The following is a 23,004-nucleotide window of genomic DNA, read 5'->3' as shown; positions in this document are numbered from 1 at the left end:
AGAATAGAACTGGAGAGTAAAATTATTACAGAGCAAGAAATTCAACAATAGTACTGAAGGGACATGTAGATAGTGGGACAGAATGAGACAGGCACAAGAGAAACGACTAACAAAGAGATACAAGAAGAAGCAGGCAAAAACAGAGAGAGGTGGGTAAAAGGGGATGAGTTGGAAATATTTAGAATAAGATGCATTAATCAGCAAAAGATTAAAGGAATACTATAGAGAAATTTATAAACAGGAAGAGTCAGAAGTCCCAGAATGGAACTGGGGAAAGAATATAGAATGACAATCTCTGGAGGACAAACAGAGACAGCCTGAATGTAGATGTGACAAGGGTTGAGATAAGGAAAGCCACATACAAAAATGAAGGAGGGGAACACTGGAAAATTAGATGGATTTCCACTACAATTTTACAAACTGGGACAGGAGGAAATGTGGAAAGTCCTAGAGGAGGAACATAAAAGATTAAGGGACAAAAGCAAAACGTGTAAAAGTATAAGGAGGGCCAGGACAACCATGTTGATGGATGGCAGAGGAGAAATGGAGGAAGTGGAAAAGTATATGCCTGTGTCTTGCATTAATGAGTTCATCAAGATTTTGGCAAATGTATTCACAGGAAGACTGGATGCAGTGCCAGAAATAATGCAAGTAAGACATAATGGCTTTGTGAAAGGAAGGATGCAAACAAAATGGTGTAACTGGAATTTATACACAGGGAGGAAGAGAAACATGAATGGAATGGGGCATTGTGCTCTTTGACCTGCAGAAAGCTTTTGATATGGTGAGGTGGGGATCCTTGTAGAAGACACAGCTACAAAGGCATGTAAGAGAAAAGTTCATACACTGGATACAGGTGATATACCAAGAGCCAGAAACTGAAATACTCATAAATGGGGGAGTATTTGAGGAGACAAGCAAATAAAGAGGAACTGCCTCAGAAGAGAAAGCTGGAAAAAAAGATAAAGAATACTTTCTAGAGCAAGAAGAGAAGACTTAAATATTGCTAGGGAGAATTAATACAGCAAGGATGATGATACTACCAATAATCCTCTATCTATTCTTAAGTGTGAACAGCTCAACTGGTTTCACTGATTCATTTTCCAGTACTTTTTCCAGTACTAACACTACAGTGTGGCATAAGGGGGGAGGGTGCACTCCAGAGTGTGCCATCCTTCAGATGAGATGTTAAACCAAGGTCCCATCTGGTGGACCTGGTGTTAGATCAGGTGGATGTGAAAGATCCTATGGCACTTGTCCTAAAAAAGAGGATGGGACATTCCCCTGTGTCCTGGCCAGATTTCCCCTAGTCAGTATAAATACCACCTTAGGTCTACCCTGGAAAGTGACACTGACTTAGTGGGACTAAACCAATTAACAATGAGTAAACTAATAAACGAAATAGCAAATAAAATAAAATTTCACTGCAACATACAAAATAAACCCTTAAGGGACAAAAGGCTGTAAGAAATGCAAAAAAAAAACCATAGAGGACTAGGTCATTAAAGGCAAAGGAAAATAGTGCGCAAGGCAAAAAATCAGAAGAAATAGGAAAGGGGGGATCTCCTGCATACTCCTGCATATGCGCTGACATGTAACATCATACACTGGAGGGGAAACAGAAAAGGAGGTTAAGCAAGAGAGAGCATGGGAGACAGAGATGTGGAGAAGCAATACATGAAGTGGGGTGAAGAGAACCCTCCAAAAATACGGGGAACAGAATGATGGGGGGGGGGCAAAGATAAGAAAGAAAAATGAAAACACCTGGAGAAGTAGGTCATCTTGAGAGGAATATTTGATATGTATAAAGGAACATTTAAAACAACAGAAGATTCAATGCAAAAATGCAGAATGCCAGAGGACCAATGGTGGAACCTGATACTCAGGGAGACTTGGAAAAAGAATACAAATAAGTCCACAGGTGAAAGGAAAAGGCACGAAGGGAGAGCAAAGGAAAGAGGATGGCATGCTGGAGGGAATGGAAAAGGTTAGGGAAAGACTCAAGCAGATCTATGAAGAGATAAGGGAAAGAATGGACAAAGTCAAAGAAGAGAGCGTGAGAAAGAAATGGGAAAGGGAAGAAGGATGGTTTGGAGCTGCAGATACTGGAAGAAGACAATTCAGACAGTAATGAACATGCACAAAATATATGGAATGGGAGATCAAAGCCTGAGAATTCTACATGGATGGTATCTGACCCCTATTAGATTTGTAAAGGTGGGCAGAAATGCTGGTGTATTAGGAGGAAGGGTCAGGAATGATGCACATGTTCCGGAACAGTGGTGGGCACAAGAACTCTGGAAGCAGGTATAGAAGATTTGGGAAGCCATATTTCAAACGGAAGCAAGTAATACTTTGTCAGTATATGAGGCATAAAGAAAGAGGACAGCATCAGGGATGAAAGAGAAACGACCATTATCAGACTACTGAGTACAGAAGTTAAAACCATCATCTCTCAAAACTGGAAGGGGACAAAGACAGTAGGAGAGAATGGATTTCACAAAATGTTTCTGAACATGGGGAGAGGGTGGTAAAAGTGACTAAAATGAGAGAAGGAAAGGGGGTGGGGAGAGCGAAAAAACAATGGAAAGAGCTATTAGAATGCTAACAAACAGAATGAGAAATCATACCAGGAGGAAGAAGAGGGTGAAACCAAAAGGGGGATAAGGATAGGGATGGGGTATGAAATGAAGCAACCAACCACTGATGAGATATGGTGCACCATGCATGAGGATTCCTCTTGAAAGGAGCATACTATACGGAGTTAATAAACTTTAAAAAATCATGTTTGGTAAAATAGTTTTGACTGATCATCCTAAATCCACAAACTAGCATACAAAACTACACTTCACATCATAAAACTGCTTACTAGACAACATTTGCTAAACCTAAAATCTTGCATTGCTAAATTAATTAATTTCCTTCTCTGTTAAAATTCAAAAATGTTTCAACATCAATGCATCAATCCAATTATATGTCTTTCTCGAACTAGCAGTTTTATCAGTTAATTTTACTCCAACTCAAGAAACATTCCTGTCATTAATCTCTTCATTTTCAGCCCCTCCGCCAAACAGAATGCAGCCCACCAATTTACCCTTTTCCCTTATACAATTCTTGATCACTTGAAAACAACTGTGCCCTTTTAGCTAGCATCTTATTAAATATTCCTTCTCCTCAACCTAATGTTCTTGCTACTTCCATCTCCTATTATCATTTATCATGCAAAACCTAACTTATCTCACCATACTTGCATTTGATTTGCAGTTGATTTACTGAAAGAGACTACTACATGTGATTGTACTTCACCAGCTCCATCTGCATAACTGTAGAAACAAAACCAGTACCCCAGCTTCTCACATGCCACTACCCTAGCTTCTCACATACTAGGAATTAGATGTACTGCATCTTTAAATAACACAAGAGGTCTTGGGTGTGAGTCATGTGACCATGACTGGGTTATCACTTTGGTGTAAAGGCTTGACGTTGAAGCATCAGTGTGCATTTATGTATTCACTGCCTCCATGTGTCATCCTAAGATAACTAGCTAAGTAACGTTTTACACTGCAGATGTGGCACAGTGTCAGAATTAACATTTGTACTTTTTTTTCCTGCACATTATGTAAAGCTACAAATTAATTTCTCAGCCTGCTCTTGGTCTTGCACTGTAACTCCTATGTTTCAGTATTTGTGCCACCCATTACAGAGGGCCTGAGCAAGGCTTGAACATGTTAACTTATTCTTCAGAGATCTGCCTTTCTAATTTTGAGAGAAAGTGAAAATTGACAAAACAAATTGTGGAAAAGCACACAGTTCATTTCATTTCTCACACTTGAGTTACACTGTAGTGGATCATCAAAATGATTTTTGACAAATTTATCACATTTTTGACAATCTAATAAACACCTGTGCCTCTGAAGCTGCAGAGGAACATCTCAGAATACTGAAAATTCTGGATTCAATGAGTTTGGCTTTATCTGATATTGACATTCAGTGTGCTATTTTAATCCATGTTGTAGACCAGGAAGCCATTCAGGTTTTTAATACACTTTCCTTTAAGAAGAGTTAAAAGGCAAACATGCAGTATTAAAGAGTACATACTGCAAACCAAAGAACACCTTACCTTAAGTGATTCATTTATTTTTCCAAAAGAAATAAAGGGATCCAAAAGACAATAGATATTTATATCATTGAACTAAAGCAAAGAGTACAGTATTATAAATTTCCAGAGGTGACTCTTTGCTAAGAGACAGAATACTGTGTGACATGAAAAATTATTCCCTATACGGAAGGTCATTAAGAAATGCTGAGTCAACATTATAAAAAGTCATAGATACATGTTGTGCTAGTAAATTGTCAAATGTGCAGTAGAGACCCTCAACAAAGAATATAGAAGTATGCAAAATTAAGACTTTTTGTGAAAACAGAGTAAAATGAAGCCTAGAAATTATAAAAATAAAAACAGAAGTAAAAATGCAGGCAATGTCATGGCAAACAAAATAGCACATGCTAAGATAAGAACAGGAAAAAGCCACACACCCTATGTCAACAGCGTGGTTGCAGCTTTTGAAAGAAGACAATGTAGAGTCAACATAAAAAGGTCTAACAGCAAAATGTTAACATTGTGCAGTCAAACAAGCAGAAAAAGGTATGACTACAAATAATGTGCAGTCTGCAAATACTGTCCATGCTAAATACATTGGTAATGTATTCTAAAATGGCCAGAGTGACAGGCTGAATGACAATAAAGTTATGAATGGGTGCCAAAAGAAGTTTGCTCAGAAAAACTATTGATAAGTCACAGATCAGCTTTGTTTATATTAGGCTATGGTACTGAATGCAGTATAATAGCTAAGACATCATCACCATTGTCATCATCATCATCATCACCACCAATCTCCTTTTCCCATTTTACATTAGGTCAAGGTGACACATTATCTATTGCCACTCCTCTCAACTCAGAATCACTCTCCTATCTTCTCTGACAGTCATTCCCATTTGTCGCAGGGCTTCTCTCATGCAATCCATCCAGTCCTGGGCTGGATAGCCTCATTTTTCTTGCCTTCTTCCTGTCTCTCCCAAATCTGTTTACCAAATCACCTTCTGGCTTCTTTCACATGTGACTGAACCATCACAGTCTGTTTTCTTTGACCTTCTCCGCAACTGTGGTTACTTTGGCTTCCACTCTGATGTCTGATGTTTTCATTTCTTCATCTGTAACAGAATGTATAACCCATTAGCCATATCAGGCACTACATCTCCATCATCTGACGTGTCCTCAGCTACACTGCCCTCATTACTCAGGCTTCTGCACTAGTCACATCACTGTTTTGTACACCTTACTTTTCAGATTCATTGGTATTCTTCTGCCATACACTACCTCTGACAGTTTGTGCCACTTGGCAGTATCTTTGATTCTAGCTTGGACCTCTTCATTCAGACTTGCCTTCTCCTCGATCTCCCCAATCAGATACTTGAAGATGAAGTTGTTAACCTGTTCCACTGTCTTCCCTTTGATCTCAGTTTTCAGCTTCCTCTGACCCATCCCTATTTGCTGCCATGATTGCCATATTGTCTGTACTGATTTTCTCCCATGTGCCTTCAGTTGTGCAGTCCACTCCCCTGTCATTTGCTGAAGCTCCTGTTCAGAGTCTGCCTGTAATGCCGCATACAGCAGCTTTGTTGATCTGTCCCCTCCCACCCCTCCTCTCCATTTGCTGATATAGTCCATCATCAATATGAACAAAAGTCAGCTCAGAACTGAGCCTCGATGCACATTCTCTCTCACTGGATACCCCTCTAGGAGTCTGAACACTGTTTGTGGTCATGTCATTGGGTCCTTGCACATAGCCTGCATTAATTCTATCAGTGATTCTGTAACTTCAGACCACCACAGCACTGTCCTAATTGGCTTTCTTGGGACATTGTCATGTGTCCATATACTATCTACACGTCTTCTTTTCTACTCTGTCTCATTGTAAATATCAGCTTGGTTGTATTGAATCCTGATTTAAATCCAAACTGCTCATCTCACATTTTTACTTTGTACTGCTTTGCATATTCATTTATCAGTCACTTTCATGAGTGCAGCAGGAGTCCAATATCTCTGTACTGCCATAGTTGTGAATATCCCGTTTGTTCTTGTACAATGGCACTAGAATGCTTATCCTCCCACCACCTAGGATACACCTCTCTCTCCATACTGTTGAGTACCCTCATGTGACATTTCTTCCCTAATGCACCAAACATCTTGATCATATCTGCTGTGACTCAATGGCAGAAAAACACAAATATAATGTGTAACAGAGGAAAAGTACGACACCATACTTCGACAGTATGTTTAAGCAGAGGGAGCGTTGGGGTACAACGAGACATATAAACATCCTAAAGATATCTTGTTTATTACTCTGCAAAATTTAGCCAGTGAGACAATATTTTTACTGGTCAGGTCATGTCCAGTGTTAAGAATGGAATGGAATTATTTCATAGCTTCTGTCTGTTTATTGTAAAAGGTAGAGGCTCCTATTGGCCATTCATAACAATGGCTATCCCAAGTGATGACATCAGTCATCTGCCTTCTGGTGTGATCAGAGCTGTGTACACAGTAAAGTCACAGAGAATGTGGGATATGCTTAATACAGATGTCTTCCTGTATGCCTGTGAAAGGGAAAATGGGAAGGAATTCTGGTGCTGCAAGCATAAACTCCAAGATATGTGCAAAAAAAGATGTGGACACCATGCCGTTTGCATGAGGTAAGAATTTAGTCAAACGTACTGCACATAGCCAGGTTTTAGATCCAGTGAAAGTCCAGCATTGTGCACTTATGCAGCAAGACTTGGAAGCTAATGGAATAAAAGTTTTCAGATTTTTCTATGCTGGCAGTAGAAAGTGAGTTATCAGCCAAGGCTGCAGTAGAGATCCGTTCCAGGAAAAATCTAGTAGAGGTTGTATACTGCTGTAGATGGAAAATACAATAGCTTTACTTCCTTACGTTACGGCCTTAGAGGATATACATGTGACATTTTGGCAGCTGTACAGTAGTTCTCATGCACTACTTCACCAGTGACAAAGTTACTAATTCACCTGTTTTATTTTTGAGTGCAACACAGAATTTGGAGGATTTGTGTTCAGTTTCTGTGTGGTTGATGTATGGGCTTATCTACTGAGACAAACAGGCTATAAGGAGGTGTATACTATTTGTAGCTTTGTAGATGCCACTGAGGGTAGTAAAGTGCTACCATTTATGTATGACCTTGTGCCGCATAATTCTATTAAGACTTACAAATCACTATGGAGTATTTTTATAGAAGCTTGCCCTTTGTTTTACTGTAAACCTTCAGTGAGACGTACGCTTTGTGATTCTGAGCCTGTAGTTCTCTGTATTATTCAAAGAAATGTAGCTTGTGAGGGATAATTGGCAAGCAAGAGGGGGGAGTGGACCAATGACAGTAGTGTGCCACCATAACCTCAGCCAAAAACATTTAACTTGGAATAAATATTTCTCAGAAATATACTGGTGTTGTAACAGAGCACATACAATGTACTCTCAGTGGTAAAGGGCACACCACAAGAATCACTTTCAGTCTTAAGTGGCAGGATTCCAGCAAGCTCAAGCCAAGGATAGATGTGGGAGAGTGTACTGTCTTCTGTCAGTGTAACTGAAAAAGAAAAGGGAACAGAAAAAATGTATATGCAGCTGGGCAAGAATACTGAAATAAACTTAATAAAAGGGGAAGGACTGGTGCAAAATGTAAGGAAAAACATGTAGAGTGTAAGTAAGAGACAAGAGTATTTCCGAGGAGTAGGGATGAAAGCAGTGTTATATGTTTTATATCCCACTGAGACTGCAGTGGTATTTGATTTTCTTAAAGTGAATTTCCCCTCTGAAGCTGCACCACTATTCAAGTATTTTGAAGAGTATTACTTGTATGGAGGAGATGTTGGGTGTACTTCCCCCATATTGCCATCGTTGTTATTCAGCATGGCCATTTTTAATAATCCCAGAGTGCCCTGGATGTAAAATGCAGTCAAGATTTAGCACAGAAGTTTCAGATATTTTTTAGGAAATAGTACTGGTGATCTAAGGATTTATTTTTTGTGTTTGGCATCATTAAGTAGCAAAATAGAGTAGAAGATGTGGGAGTGTGTTTGTTGGCAGGTACATCAGTCTTTCCTAAATGGATAGTCTTTAGTACTGCCAATTCTTTGCAATGTTAGCTATTCTTCTAATATTGCACTGTGTGTTTTACTCTGTTTCATTTAAGTTTTGCTACTCTGTATGCTCACTACATGTGGCAGGAAAATTCTGCAGTTTTTTTTTTCAATGATCTAAGTGTTGTTTCCACACTCTTATCTTGGAGTGAATTTTTCTTTGTTCGGTTTGTCAGCACATACCATCATTACAGGTGTCATTGCTTTATCAGGATAGTTAATAAGCTTGCATTTTGAATCACATCATTTGATTTAATACTATTTTCTGTGTTTTTGTATCGCCTGCTACAATGCAATGTCTGATTCAATTACATAGGTGAGTCATTCAGTATAACAGTAATGTCACGTTTTGTTTTGTTTTCTTTTCTTTTCTTTTCTTTTCTTTTGTTTTGTTTCCTTTTTATTTTGTTCAAATGCTGCTAAAAATGAATTTTAACATTGGAGTAAAACATGACATTATTGTGCAGGGTTGAGAAATAATAATCATTATTCTTAACCAATTTAATTTTTTAACTTTTTAATCTAATGTGATGTCATTTTATTGTGAACCAATATATATATTTATATATATTTTTATATTACTCTATAGTTAAATCATAGTTTATATGCATCTTATACAAATATTCACTTACATGTATAATGCTCATATTTATTCTGTTGTTTCGTTGGGAAAAACTATAGCCTTCTTGTATGTATTTATTTCACACAGCATATTCATAGTTTGGTTGTTTAAGCATAATTAATGAATTATTCAATTAACAAAAATGTAATCTCATTAAGCCATACATTTAAAGAAGGCATTATGGTTGGTATTTTGTGTATGTCTGATGAAGGTTGGGGGATTACCTCGACCGAAAGCGCTTACTACATTAAACAGTCCGTGCAACTTTTGGTCTCTGCTTGGTTCATATGTAATAGTATAGTTACAGTGAGGAAAATTGTAACTCTTGCCATTCAAAATGTAAGGGCACACTACACATTTCTTGCAGGAATACAAGCCTAAAGGTACAGTGGAAGTAGTGTTACTGTTTAATAAAAATGGAGAGTCTTTATTCTCTAATTCTATTCTGATGGTTCTTGTTCTTTTAAATGAGAAAGAAGGAGATGTGCCAATAGCAGAAATCATGTGTTGAGATTCAGTTAGCAAGTCCCAGTTATTGGAAATAATATTCCTTATATGCACCATATCCCTGGAGATGGGTAGAGGAAAACTAAGGGACCTGTTAGTACTGTCAAGGTTATTTGACTTAGGTTTGAATCCATATAATAAAATAGGGAAATGTTTAATATACCTGTCTGATGTTATTTCAGTGTAAACAGAGTCAATTAAACTTTCAGGGTAATTTCTTTTCAAAAACATCATTTTCAACAATTTAGCATTAGAGTAGAAATCAATGTCATGGCTAATAATTCCTGAAATTCTAATAAACTGACTTTTAATTACATTCTTTTTCATAAAATATGGATGAGAACTAGAGAAGTCAAGTAAATTGTTTTTGTAAGTATTTTTTTCTGTAAATAGTGGAACATACTTCTCTAGAAGGCAAAATACTTACTGTAGTATCCAGGAAAGAAACAGAATTACCACAATCTGAAGTAATAAGATTCAAAAAACCAATGCTCATTTTCATATCTGATATGAAGTTATCTAAAGAAGTTTTGTCACCCTTCCAAGAAAAAAAGATGTCATCAATAAAACGTTTATACACATGAATCAAATCAAAATTAGACAAAGTGTGTAAGCTTTCCATCTCCCAAGTGCTTAATACAATATTGGCAAAAGCAGGTGCTAGTTTCGAACCCATGGCTATGCCTTTTGTCTGTTTGTATATATGACCATTGAAAAAGAAGAAATTGTTATTTAGGACTATTTTAACTAGAGTGTACAAAGTGTTAATTTTAGTTGGAGAAAAAGAAGTGTATTTAGTGAGGAATAACTTAAAAAGTTGTAGACCCTCTTTGTGTGGAATATTAGTATATAACCCTTCAACATCAAGGGTGGTGAGAATGCAGTTGGACAACTCAGCTTTGTTCTGAAAAAGAACATCTAGGAAAGCCCAGGAATCTCTGAGGTAATACTTGGTTTGTTGTACCAATGGATTCAGAATACAATCTAGAAAATCTGCAATTTTCTCTGTTTTAGTTTTCCTGTTTGATATGATATGTCTAAAAGGAGGGTCTGATGTATTTTTATGAATTTTAGGGATGCCAAATAATCTACCTAAATTAGGTGAAGGGACCAACATGAACATGTATTCTTCAAAGGAAATGGCATTTGTTAAATGTAAGTTTTTTAAAATGTTGTCAACTTTCAGGAAGTGTTTATTAACTGTTTGAACATCAAATTGACAAAAGAACTCGTTATGTAAAGTGTTTTCCATTTTTTGTATGTAAGTGGCTTGTTCCATCAACACTAAACCTGTTCCTTTATCTGCACGCATGATGCGTAGTGTTTTGTCTGTGGAGAAATCTGATAATGCTTTTCTTTCAGCATAGGAAAGGTTAAACCATTTTTCAGTGTTATTAGATTGACACAGTTTCCTCAGATCTCTTTCACAAATCTTGAGGAAAGCTTGTATGGAATGATGAAGAGTAGGGTTAAATAAACTTTTAGGTCTGAAGGACCTCAAATGTAATGAATTATTAACATCTAAAGCTAATACAGATGTTTCAGGTGTATCAGAGTCTGAGCTGCTGTCATGGTTACTATTAGAACTGTGTAAAAAACACAAATTAAGCTTTCTTGCATACAGTTTAAGATCTAGAATCAGATCAGGTAAGTGTGCTCTTTGCGCAGGTATAAAATTAAACCCTTTTTGTAATAATTGAATGTGTGCGTCAGAGAAATTTCTGTTTGTCAAATTAAAAGTTGCAGCATCCATTTGAAGTAAAGTTCTGTCCAGATTATCAAGTGAAGTTGGATCTCGAATGTCATTTGGAGAACAATCGGAGGAAGTGGAAGCAATGGGAACCACAGAGATTGACCATGAATTTAAGTTTTGGACAGGCTCCTCGTGATGATCCTCGATGCTGTGGGTGGAAGTCTCAATGGTCTTTTGCTGGTAAGTATGTTTCTGGCTCTTCCCCTTCCTTTCCCTCTGAAAGTCATTTCTGTGTTGTCTACTGCACTGTATTCTGGTGGTAAAAAATCTTGAACAGTAATGGGGTTAGAGTTAGGAGCTTGCTGGTGGTTACTAGGTTGATTAATGGGCTGGTCGTTGGTTTGCTGAAGTACTGGTTGGGGTGAACGTATGGGTTGCTGTGGTAAAACAGAGGGAAACTGTTGAACAGAATTAATAGAATTAAACTGAGATCGATTAATTCCAGTGGATCTTGTGGTGAAATTTTTATTAAATCTGTTGTGATTGGAAACGTGGTTAGATGGATTTGCAGCAACATTGAAATGGTATGAATCTCGTTGTTTGGAGCGTGCAGCAGCAGCGTATGAAATTGGGTTTCTTACAAAATTTCTGTCATGGTAGATATGTTGGTTACCAAAGTAACCGGTATTGTAAACAGTTGCTCTGCTGTTGTGCTGATAGCCGTTAGAGTCACTATTAGAGCGCGGGAACTGCCGTGGTGCAGAAGAGCTGTTGTTATTTTTATATACATGATAAGCAGTCCCATTATTATAATCAAACAAGTCCCTGTTAAGTTTCTGTCTTTTTCGTTGAACAAGAGAGTCGACGTGTCTGTCAATCCTTTGGTGTATTCCCCTATACATATGTTCATGTATATGAAAGTCCTGATGTTGTAGAATCTTCGTGTTCAGAGCATTAATCTGTTCTTTCATTTCAGACATGCGAGCCTTGTTGTCTTCATTTACAATAGCTAAAGATTTCAAGCCAGTGTCATTAAACAGTTTTATAAGTGTGTCATGTAACTTTTCATTTCTGAAGGCACTATTAGGAAATTTAATGTACCGTAACCCTTTAGGTACAATTTCATTTATGAGACATGAATCAAAATATAGAATGTCGTATTCTATATTTTTGTAAACTTTAATCAACCTTTCAAGCCTGAAAATATCGGCTTTGCAGTCACTGTGGTATTCCGTCATCTCTGCAACATCTCTCTGCGGGTTACTACGTGATTGTCTTTGACCAGTAGTTAGAAAAGGGTTGTAGTCAGATGCAGAGCGAAGTAGGGGCATAATATTGAAGTCAGAGGACATGTCTTGCACAGGGTGAGTAGTACTAGAGTTATGGTGATTGGGAATTATATCTAGAATTAAGGGAACTAAAGTGGCAGTTACTTCTTAATTCAGAAGTATTTCCAGGCTTAAATGAAAATGTTAATATTAAGTGTGCGTTAAAATGGAAATTGTGAACTTACTCCACTTTTACTGTATGTACTGTTTTACTTCTATATGAATATTCATTTTTTATTATGAATATTAATAACATTCCACATTCTCTTTCCAGTTATAAGCATTATTTGAATTTTAACAGAAAGGATTCTGCTCCTGCTATTGGCCTCTGTATTTATGTTCCAATATTTTCACTGTATTCATTGGCTACTGTAAATGCATGTCATTTCTTATGATTTATACTGTATGCTGTAACCTCAAGGAGTTATTCTGAAGAAGCTCTTTCATCCAATAAGAGCGAAAGCTTAACTAACTGTTCGGTGTCTGCGTGATTTATTTATTTATTTATTTATTTCTCTTTACTTTATTTTGCAGTTGTTATAGTACATTAAGATAGAAGTTTTTATTATATATATATATATATATATATATATATATATATATACACACACACACACACACACACATATATATATATATATATATATATATATATATGTATACATACATACATATATATATATATATATATATATATACATATATATATATATATATATATATATATATATATATATAGTAGCATAGTGTGGCTGGGTCTAGCAATTTGAATGAGCGTAAGTTACCCACAAATGTACAAACGCTGTGCAAAAAAGTTGTGTAATTAATATCTCTAGTATTATTATAAAGAGCTCATTGTAAATCGATAAGGCCTCTTGCAGTGTTATTTATTATTTATTGACATTTGTTGACTGGGAAAGTCCACTGGGCTTGAGACCCATTTTCATTGGAGGCCCAGGGAGAAAAGCTCCAAGTTACATGAAAATCATTACATGAAAATAATACAGAAAACTATCTAAACAGCACATATGTTGTAAAAAGGCACAATACAGTAATAATGGAACATTAGCATGTAGGACAATTATACAGTTAGAAATATTTAACAATAAAGCTCAATTTTTTTTTTAGGAGGGGTAGGAAAAGGGAAAGGTAAGTGTAGTGGGAAGGTAGAGGTAGAGTTAAACTTAAAGGTAGGATAGATATAGTTAGAATCTTACAGCTAGGTGGGGGGAATATGTAGATTATATGTAACGTATTTAATGGTGGTATTAAAAGTAGAAAGTGACAGAGAAGAGAAAATGTGTTAAGAGAGTTGTACTGATGTGTGGAGTAGGATACTAAAGATTAGGGATAACTCGTATGGTATAACAGTATGACATATATATAAGTATATTTGCTAAGTGAAACAGTTTTGCTAGATTAAGAAGGTTGTGGATATGTGCTGCATGTGCAGCTGGAGCTATCAGTGAGATGTTGTTTTAGTTTTCTTTTAAAGGAGATTATGTTGTCTAATTCTGTAACTGATGCTGGGAGGATGTTCCACAGCTTAGTTATGGAATGGGAATAGAGGCAGCTACCTGCTCTTTTACTAGGTTTTGATACTTTAAGTAGGTGTTTGTTGTTAGAGCGTAGATTTTTGGATGGGATGTAAAGTTCAATGATATTTTTCAGGGAAGCGTAACACTCAGGTTTATAAATGAGTTTATGGGCAAAAATGAGTTGTGTGTAATGTAGGTAATGTGCAAATTCTAGCCAGTTTAGTTCTCTAGTGGCCTGGCAATGGTGGATGCAATTTAGTTGGGCTGATGCAAATTTTGCAATCTTATAATAACAGGACTGCAATTTGTGTTGCAAAGAGTTGTGGAGATTGGTGAAGATAGGAAACCCATATAGTAAGGTTGGAAGGAGAAGACGTTTTGAAAGTTTTATTCGGATGGATTCATCTAAGTATTGTTTCTTTCTATAAAGTTTGCCTAATTTGAAGTGTCTTTTTTACTGTGTTATTAATATGCAAGTCAAAGCTAAGTTTGCTGTCAATAGTAATTCTAAGCAGTTTGGCCTGATTTTCTAACTCTGGGTTTGTTTATGGAGACTATAGTAAAGTCTGTGGGAATAGGTTTAGATGCAAAGATGAGTAGTTTAGATTTATTAGGGTTATGTAATAGCTGTGATTGTTTTAGCCAGAGTTCTATGGATGTAAAGGCCTTTTGTGTTAACTTTTGGAGGTCAGAAAAGTTATTGGAGATACAGATTATGGTTAAATCATCTGCATATTGTATGGTAGTACAGTCAGAGAGAACCTTATGTAGGTCATCTATAAAAATGTTGAATAGTAGGGGTCCTAAGATTGACCCCTGGGGCACTTCTATGTTATTTGGGAGAAAGCTAGAGAGGTTATTCTGCCATTTTACGGATTGCTGTCTGTTTTCCAAGTAACTAGTGAACCAGTTTAGGGTGGCATCAGAACATCCTAGTGATTGCAGTTGCTGGATATGTTTGATATGGGAGACTGTGTCGAGTGCTTTTGAGAGATCCAGTAACAGGATTGATGCAAGTAGGTTACTATCTACGGCATTATAGATGAAATTTGTGAAGGAGACTAGGGCAGTAATGGTACTATGGGTTGGTCAAAAACCATGTTGTGAAGGGATAGTAGGTTATTGCTGGTTAGATATTCAACCAGTTGTTTGTGGATGCATTTTTCCATTATTTTAGATAGGGGGGACAGTATGAAAATGGGTCTGAAATTAGATAGGTCATGAGGGTTTCCACCTTTATGAAGTGGGGTGATCATTGATTTTTTCCAGAGTTGGGGGACTGTGTGTTCTGCAAGTGATTGGTTTATAAGGATACCTACTGGGAAACCTATTGCCTTATCACTAATTTTGAGGTATTCTGGGGGGAGATTATCAGCAGATAAGGAGCCTGGTTTCAATTTGCCAAGTAATGTTTGTATTTGAGAGGTTGCTATAGGTTTGAAGTTAAAAGATGGTATGGAGCTGATGTTTTGAGATATGGTGGATGGGTTAATGGGGGTTGGGGTATTGCCTGTGTTTACTAATGTAAGGATAATATCAATAAAGTTTTTATTAAATATTTCAGTGATTTCAACTGGGCTTTTGTCTGGAAATGGAGATGTGTTTTGGGTGCTGCCAGGATTTAGTAATGAGCTGACAGATTTCCAGAAAAGTCTGGGATTATTACTGTGGTTGTTTATTTGTGAAGTAAGTCTTTTTGTCCTGATTAATGGCCTGTTTTGCTTTGTTTCTAAGTATTTTGAAGGTGGTTTCATTGGGTGGGGTCTTATCTTTTTTCCATTTGTGCCATGCTCGGTCTCTATTAATCAGTAGTTGTTTGGTTGACTTAGATAGCCAAGGAGCATGGTTATCTTTAACTCTCTTTTTTCTTATGGGGGTTATGGAGTTAAGGGTGTCTAGGAAGACAGTATTAAAATAATGTACTGCTTCATCTAAGGGAAGATATTTCAATGGGTTCCAGTTTAGTGTTTGTAATAGGTTGCAAAAGTGAAACTGGCTACAATTAGCTAGATTTCTGGTATATTTGTATGAATGAATGCTTGGGGTGGAGGTTGATAGTCTGCATATCAGGGCTGGTAGGTAGTCACTTAGAGTGTTGGGAAGCGTGTTGGGATTGGAGTAGTACTGTGGGTGGGAAACTAATATCCAGTCTAAGGTGCATTCAGGGTGATTGTTTGTTGTGTGTGTGTTGGGGGTTGTATATGTTGTGTAAATTTGAACAGATTGATGGAGTTTGTGGAGTTGTTTGGTGTTAGTTTAAGTCAATTTATATTAGTATCACTGAGGACGATGGTTTCATTTGAGATGTAGTGGTTACACCATGATAGGAAGTCTTCCAGTGTTAGGATATTGGGACCTGGAGGAATATAGATGGTGGCAACAGATATTTGTTTATGGTTGTTGAAAAATAGTGTTGCTAATAGGATTTCCATATTATTGAAGGTGGGAACTATTTTTGGGTGGGGTATTATGTTTAAGTGGTTACAGTATATTAATGCTAGGCCTCCCCCTTTCTTATGAAGTCTATCTTTTTATAATATCTGATATCCGGGGAAAGTATTTCTGAGTCTGATATCTGGGATTTGAGCCAGGTTTCTGTTAGAGCAACTATAGCAGGTGTATACTGTGTAAGCCATGCATGGAAGTCAGATACTTTGTTGCAGATACTACGGATGTTTAACGTTACGATGTAGAGGTCTTTTGGTGTTTTCATTGAGAGTGATGTAGAGTCATTAATATGTTAGGTGGGAGAGGGTCCAGACCATAATGTGAAGTTAGTGGTTTGGATTGTGGATGAAATGTAGTTAAGTATGTGTATGAGTTGTATAATTGTTTGATTTTAGGTATATTAAAATACAGTTTGGTCTTGAAGTGGTGGTATCTCTGTGATTGAAAAGTAATGGTGAAATATCAGAGTAACTATATTGGGATGAGTTATGGTATATGTATGCTGTGGTTTTTGTTGGGGTTAGTTGATGTAGTGAGGTGTTGTGAGAAGTGAGGTAGTAGCACGTAAGTAGGTTAAAGAAGGTTAGGGATTTTACTAATAGTAGAGTTAGAGTGTGCATGATGTGAGATGTAGGACTGGGTGTGGGATGTGATGAACTCAGGGGGGCTTAGAGCCTATGAGGAGGTTGGAAGGAGTGTCCTGTGATGTATAAAACTAGATATAGTGGGAGTGGGAGGGAATTGGGGGCAGGGTAGGGGAGCGGAGTGTGCGGAGCAAATGGAGTGGGCTTGCCCCTGCAGGGCTGAGAGTGAAAAAACTATCAGTGGAGGACTAAGGAAAGGTATGTGGAATTAAGCATTTAACTTTAAGTGGGGTTATCAACGATACACTCATGGGGGCGACTGTGCATTAAACGTAATTAATAGGGTTGGGTAGGTATTTTAATAAGTTTGCAGCAATTATTTAACTGGGATAAATAAGTTACTGTAAAATATTAGTAGCCTGAAATATAGGCGGGAAGCACCATGTAGTGGTGACTATGAGGAATTTAACCAGATATTGACCAGAGCTTAGGTTGGGGTCAGTTTTGGGAGCCCTAACTGTCGTGCATTTGTTATATGCAGAATTTTGTGTAACTTCACTGATGTTTTTTTAAATGAATAGTGTTTCTGTTAAATTGTACTTGTTTCATTAAGAACAGAAAACATATTTGGTTGTACTAGAGAGAGCAGGTTTGTTCAATGAGCTAGTGAATGTGAAATAAAAAGAGGTTTGAAAGAAGCTAAAACAGATAGTGTTTGACCTTTGTGGAAGGGGGCTTTGGGTCCACACAAGTGACTCTCTGAGGAAGGAAATCAACCACAATGAAGAAAGACCATGATGAAGAAAGTGGAACATTTTCCTTCTAGAGGACCCCAGACAGAGATATACCAATAGCAACTATTTCCCAGCAGTGTAAAACTGATTTAAAGCAATTGCTATGCATTTAGCTAAATCACAGTTTTTCCTTGGAATAATCTGTCTTATTTTATTTGTATGTAATACACTGCATTATATTTATAAACATTGGTGGTCTCAGTTGCTTTAATCTTCCACTGTTTGGTCAACTAATCAACTAATCAGATGTCATAGGGTCAAATCAGTGTAATAGCAGTAGCAAAAAATGATGCCCTTTCTTCACTGTTGCCTGAGCTCAGTTAGTGATCTTATGAACATAAAAACATATGCATCCATCACATTTAGCTATGTCAACATTTTCCAGACTTCAAGAGTACCTATCCTTTACTCCATATATTTGTCCTAGCTCTTCATGCACTTAAAAACATGATTTGTCAAATTCAAAATGTAAAGCTTACAGTCCATTAACTTGTTCTGTTGTGCATATGTAGAATGTTACTAGATTATTCAGTAGAGAAATTAGAAAAATATTGCATAGTATTTGGAAGATTCTGAAGCCAATTGAGATTTTATGGGAAGCTGCAGGGAAAGTGCCATTGTTTGCCTGCTGGAATGATTATACTTTTAAATATATGTTAAAACACCTAACTAGGAAGGCAGGAAGCTAAAGCTAACACATAAAAAGGGACCTTTGTAGTTTTACAATGAATGGGCCACATTATGCATACTATATTGTCAAGACCACCTGGAAATTATCTTTAAGGGTATGAGACTAAAAAGCAATGTCTTTTGGCTTTTCCTGGTTAGGGGTTGCCACAGTGGATCACTGGTTTGCAGATTGATTGGCAGTGAATTTTTACAGTGCCGAGTTGCCAGCCCGACGTCCAATATATGCAAAAGGCACACCCACACGCACCTACCTGCATGTCTGTAACACTCACTCAGCTGCAGGTAGGACATGCAGACTCTGCACAGAAGGAACTCCAGCCGAGAATTGAACTGAAGAACCTCTTGCTGTGAGATGATAATGCTAACCGCTACACCACTGCAGCCCCTGTGTTTCTTAGTCTCTTTAAGGGTAAGAGACTACTTCTGCAAAATAAAAAAAAAACTTGCAACTAATATAATGCTTTGTATTGACATTTAGAGAAATATGGAAAGAATAAAAATGCAGATTATTTTGTGCTTTGTGATATTATATTAGGTGAAACTGGTGGTGACAATGCAACGGCAAGAAATTAAGATGAACAAGATTTTCAGTGATGTGACCTCCCTATTGAAATGTCAGGACTCAGTTTGCTGAGTCCTGAAATGGAAAAATAAAAAAAATGTGAATTCAGGAGAAGGGTGAATATCAAAGATCTCTCTTCTCCTTTAAACTTGTTTTTTGCATTGGAGCAAACCCCCTGGACCTCCAATGTGGGGCCACAATCGCTAAACTTATATATACCAACTCACAGGTCACCATATCTTGGAGGAAAGGGAATATTCTAAGAAATGGCAATGTTGGACTTAGTATGTGCAACTCTGGATTTTCGGTCAGTCACTCTACACATGTCTACACAAGGTAATTCAGATCCTGACATTTCAAGTGGTTACCATGGTGTGTCTTTAATATTCTTTTGAATGTACAATTTTATAAAGTTTTATACATTTTTATGCTTTAGTGTGATTGGTTAATGGAATGACATGATTAATTGGTAATTTATTCAGTATGAGATGTTTTTATAGGTTAGTCAGATGACATTCAGATGTGATGGACAAAAGCATTTACTATTTTTAATATGGTCAATAAAGAATGTTCCTGGGCAGTATTTTCATGTTTCACGTTTCATTATTGTTTTAATTATTGTAATATCTGAAAAGTGATTAGTAAAGATAGAAGGTAAATAGACAGACAGGTAGACAGACAGCAAAGAGCCTCCATAAATTCTTAAATCCTTTAAACCAACTCAGAAATATTGGGTTAAACAACAGTATCAGTATAATAAAGAGCAACCTGGAGTTGACTGGTTAATCATACAGACTACTACAGATGAAGCACTGGAATACTGCCTACTTCCTATTTTGTTCTACCTTAATAGCATCTGTGCACTGTGTAATAATTTAATAGTTAATAAAACCAAAGATTTTTTCCCCAAAGGTTCTTCTGTTAATGCATTTGTCTTTCTTCCATTTAGCTTTGCATTCCCTTATTTTTGTTCATTGGAAAGGACTGATTGTGTATCTACACTTATTACACCATCAGTTGTAGATTCAGTTTGATGATGATGATTATCATCATCATCATCTTTTATTATTTTCTTTCCATTCCCACCAGCTATCAATTTCTCTACCATCCATTCAACTCTCTCATCCTACTAGTCTTCCAGTTGCACTAGGGCAAGAGCAGGACTCTGGAGGGGCTAGGTTTTTTTACGCTTTAGGACTTGTAATGGAAAATGAAGTGGTGAGTGTGCTCTTGCAGACACCACCCTCCCCCTGGCTAGGGTATTACCAAAGTACTTGGCAGGCCAAACCATCTAGGTATTTTTCCTACTACTGTACTGTCTAGTCTCCAACAAGTAGCAGTCATTCAGTGGAGTGAACAGCTTCTGTCTTCCCAGGATGAGTGAGCAGACATCAGCCACTCACCTCCATCCCCTTGGCTGGCTCATTCACATTCAAACTCACTGATCAAACCAAGTCACTAGGCCACAGTTGGGATTTCATCTCTCCGTGCCACATAGTTGTGGATTTTTGGAATGACACAAAGTAGTTATCAAGAAACATAAAATTCCAAGCAGGCATTATTTTATAGTGAAACATATCACTTGTATTTTTTTATATCTAAACATTTAATACTATTTAAGAGATATGAAAAAGAGAACTCATTGTATAAATATAGTGCAATGAACATGACATTTGTTATGAATAAACTGTCTCATTTCATCAGTGATGTCACTTTCCATTCATATTTTGCCTTTTCATGTCACTAATATTTATTTATTTATTTGATACCCAGGTGGGGGTACTGATGGGTCTGACTATTTATAGCAATGATTTAGGCCATAATCACATGAAACAATAAACATTCAAGATAAAGGAGGATAACATTACATCTTACAGATCAAGTTCAAAGGATCAAAATGAAATTTGTCCTCACAATTCTATTTTCTCCCCCTTGAAGAGTACAGTGCAACAGAACAATGCCAGATAGCTGAAAATGTACTTTTATTTCAGACAGTGCTGGCTTAAAATTCACTAAAATCATCCATGACATCTGTGTTGTCTGTCTCAACTGTTGTAGCAAAGAATGTCCACAGGCAGTGGACTGATGCCATTTTGGATGTGGTTTTATGCAGGGTGCATGGGCTGCACGCAACTGGCATCTATAGCTAGTGTGATCCATACCTTGCTTTATGAAGTACTATGAAAACAAAATCCAAAACTGTAATTCACTATGCCAAATCCTTTACCTGTTTTCAGCTTTGTTTAGTGATATATCAGCTAAAGTTATCTTTAAGTCTTTGGTGGTGTCTGATGGCAGGAATGAGACTAAGGACATACGTGACTGCCATTTCTTTAAGTGAAATATTCTGAACTTAAATCACAATAGCCTTCAATTCTTCTTAATATACTACTGCGCTAGGAATACTTCATATAGCTGGTCTCCATAGTACATATTGTGAGCCAACTATATGCTGAAGAGCTACTTATCTTTGCTCTTGTACCCAGACTTGTTTCATCAAAATGAGGTATGTGATGAAGCTATTATAGAAAACAGAAAGCAGTACATAACTCTCACAGGGAAACACAAATGACACTTTAATAGTTACTTTTTCTATCAAATGGTGAAAAATAGTTACAGAAAATTAACTAATAGGTAACAATGCATGTTGCATCAAGATGTATGTTTGTATTACCTTTGCTCAATGTAAATATTTACAACTTGATCTTTAAGGCAGAATGCACATAATGGGTGATACCAACAGTTAACAGTCTGTAAGGTATGCAATAATACTAAAAGTAAAACACCAAACAACAGAAACAAAGAACACAAGACAATCAAATCTCAGAGCAGTAAATTGGGAAGGCAAATATCATAAACAGTTTAAGCAGACCTGTGCAGGAAGTTTAGATGCCTTGGCTGTCTGGTAATTCAATATGTAGTCATGTAGTGAAATGTGTGAGTTTCTTATTTATTGTACAGTTCAGATAAACTCAAATGCTTTCCTGCTTTCAGTTATTACAACAGTGTAAGTATTTATGCTTGTAATCTTGGTGATTTCACTGTCACAAAAAAGATTATTTTTTTTTGGCTACAGAAAACAAAACGAGAAAGAAAGGACAAAAACAAGAAAGAAAAGAAACAAAATAAAAACAGCTGTTATGGATCTTTAAAAGAATCAAGTTTCGATGACCGAAAAAACAGCAGTTAGCATGAAAATGTATATAAGTGGAAGACCATGAAAAAAGTCGAGAGAAAAAATACACCTAACTGCAAGTCTCCAAGATCATGAAACATAGCTGTATATAGCCAAATAGTATATGCATCCCAGCAATGCAACTATATGCAAAACATTCCAATTATAAATACCATGATGCAAAGAATTAAATTAAGTGATCTAGTGTGCCCATAACAGAGGCGTAAAGCACAACAAGAAATAAAGCCAGCATATAAAGTTATCAGTAGCAGGCTCCAAAGACAATCTCTCCAGGAACAGTGGGTACTGTAATAAAATGTTGGACATAATGATACATAGCTGTGAATTCATCAAGGCAATCAAACATGGAATGTTTTTTACCACATAAAGCAAAAACCCAAATATTGAGTTCTATGACAGATGATTTTAAATTGGAATTTTCTTTGATAAAACTGAGTTTTGACAAATGAAGCCTCAGGTTTCTCAAAAGAATGTAAAAAATGACAATGCATAAGAAAAAAGCTTATATACTTTGTCATTTTTTGTAGTTCCCCCTCCACATGCATTTTGAGAATAATTATTTATTGTGCACTAAAAAAAGGCAGGTGCATTTATTGACAATGAAATTTGTGAGCCTGAAAAAGAAAGCTGGAGTTCTCTGAAAAAGTATGAGTGATACTAACCTACAAAAAAGTGGTCTTCAGGCTTTAGACATAATAAATTATGACTATACATAATTTGTTGCATAAATTAATTTACAGATATGACTAGTAGTGGCATATAAAGTTTACCACACTTACCTTTCTTTGGCCTGCACATAAATGTACATATTCTTTGGATTCACCTGCCTGATT

At 36.7% G+C, this 23,004-nt stretch overlaps 1 protein-coding gene across 5 annotated transcripts in view; it reads left to right on the top strand.

The window, feature by feature from the left end:
- HSBP1L1 (heat shock factor binding protein 1 like 1) overlaps nt 1-22,617 on the top strand; it is a 316,028-nt gene extending 293,411 nt beyond the window's left edge. For all 5 annotated transcript variants that reach the window (XM_044067023.1, XM_044067022.1, XM_044067024.1 and 2 more), the window contains one exon: nt 22,052-22,617. In XM_044067023.1, the coding sequence (XP_043922958.1) occupies nt 22,052-22,165 (114 nt within the window). In that variant the 3' untranslated portion in view covers nt 22,166-22,617. The remainder of the gene's footprint in view (nt 1-22,051) is intronic.
- The last annotated feature ends 387 nt before the right edge of the window (nt 22,618-23,004 follow it).

The sequence above is a fragment of the Protopterus annectens genome, chromosome 3.part1, assembly GCF_019279795.1.
Source record: "Protopterus annectens isolate FY-2018-M chromosome 3.part1, PAN1.0, whole genome shotgun sequence".
NCBI classification, from domain to species: domain Eukaryota; kingdom Metazoa; phylum Chordata; order Ceratodontiformes; family Protopteridae; genus Protopterus; species Protopterus annectens.
Note: the sequence above shows the minus strand (reverse complement) of the source record. Positions and strands in the feature narration are given on the sequence as shown.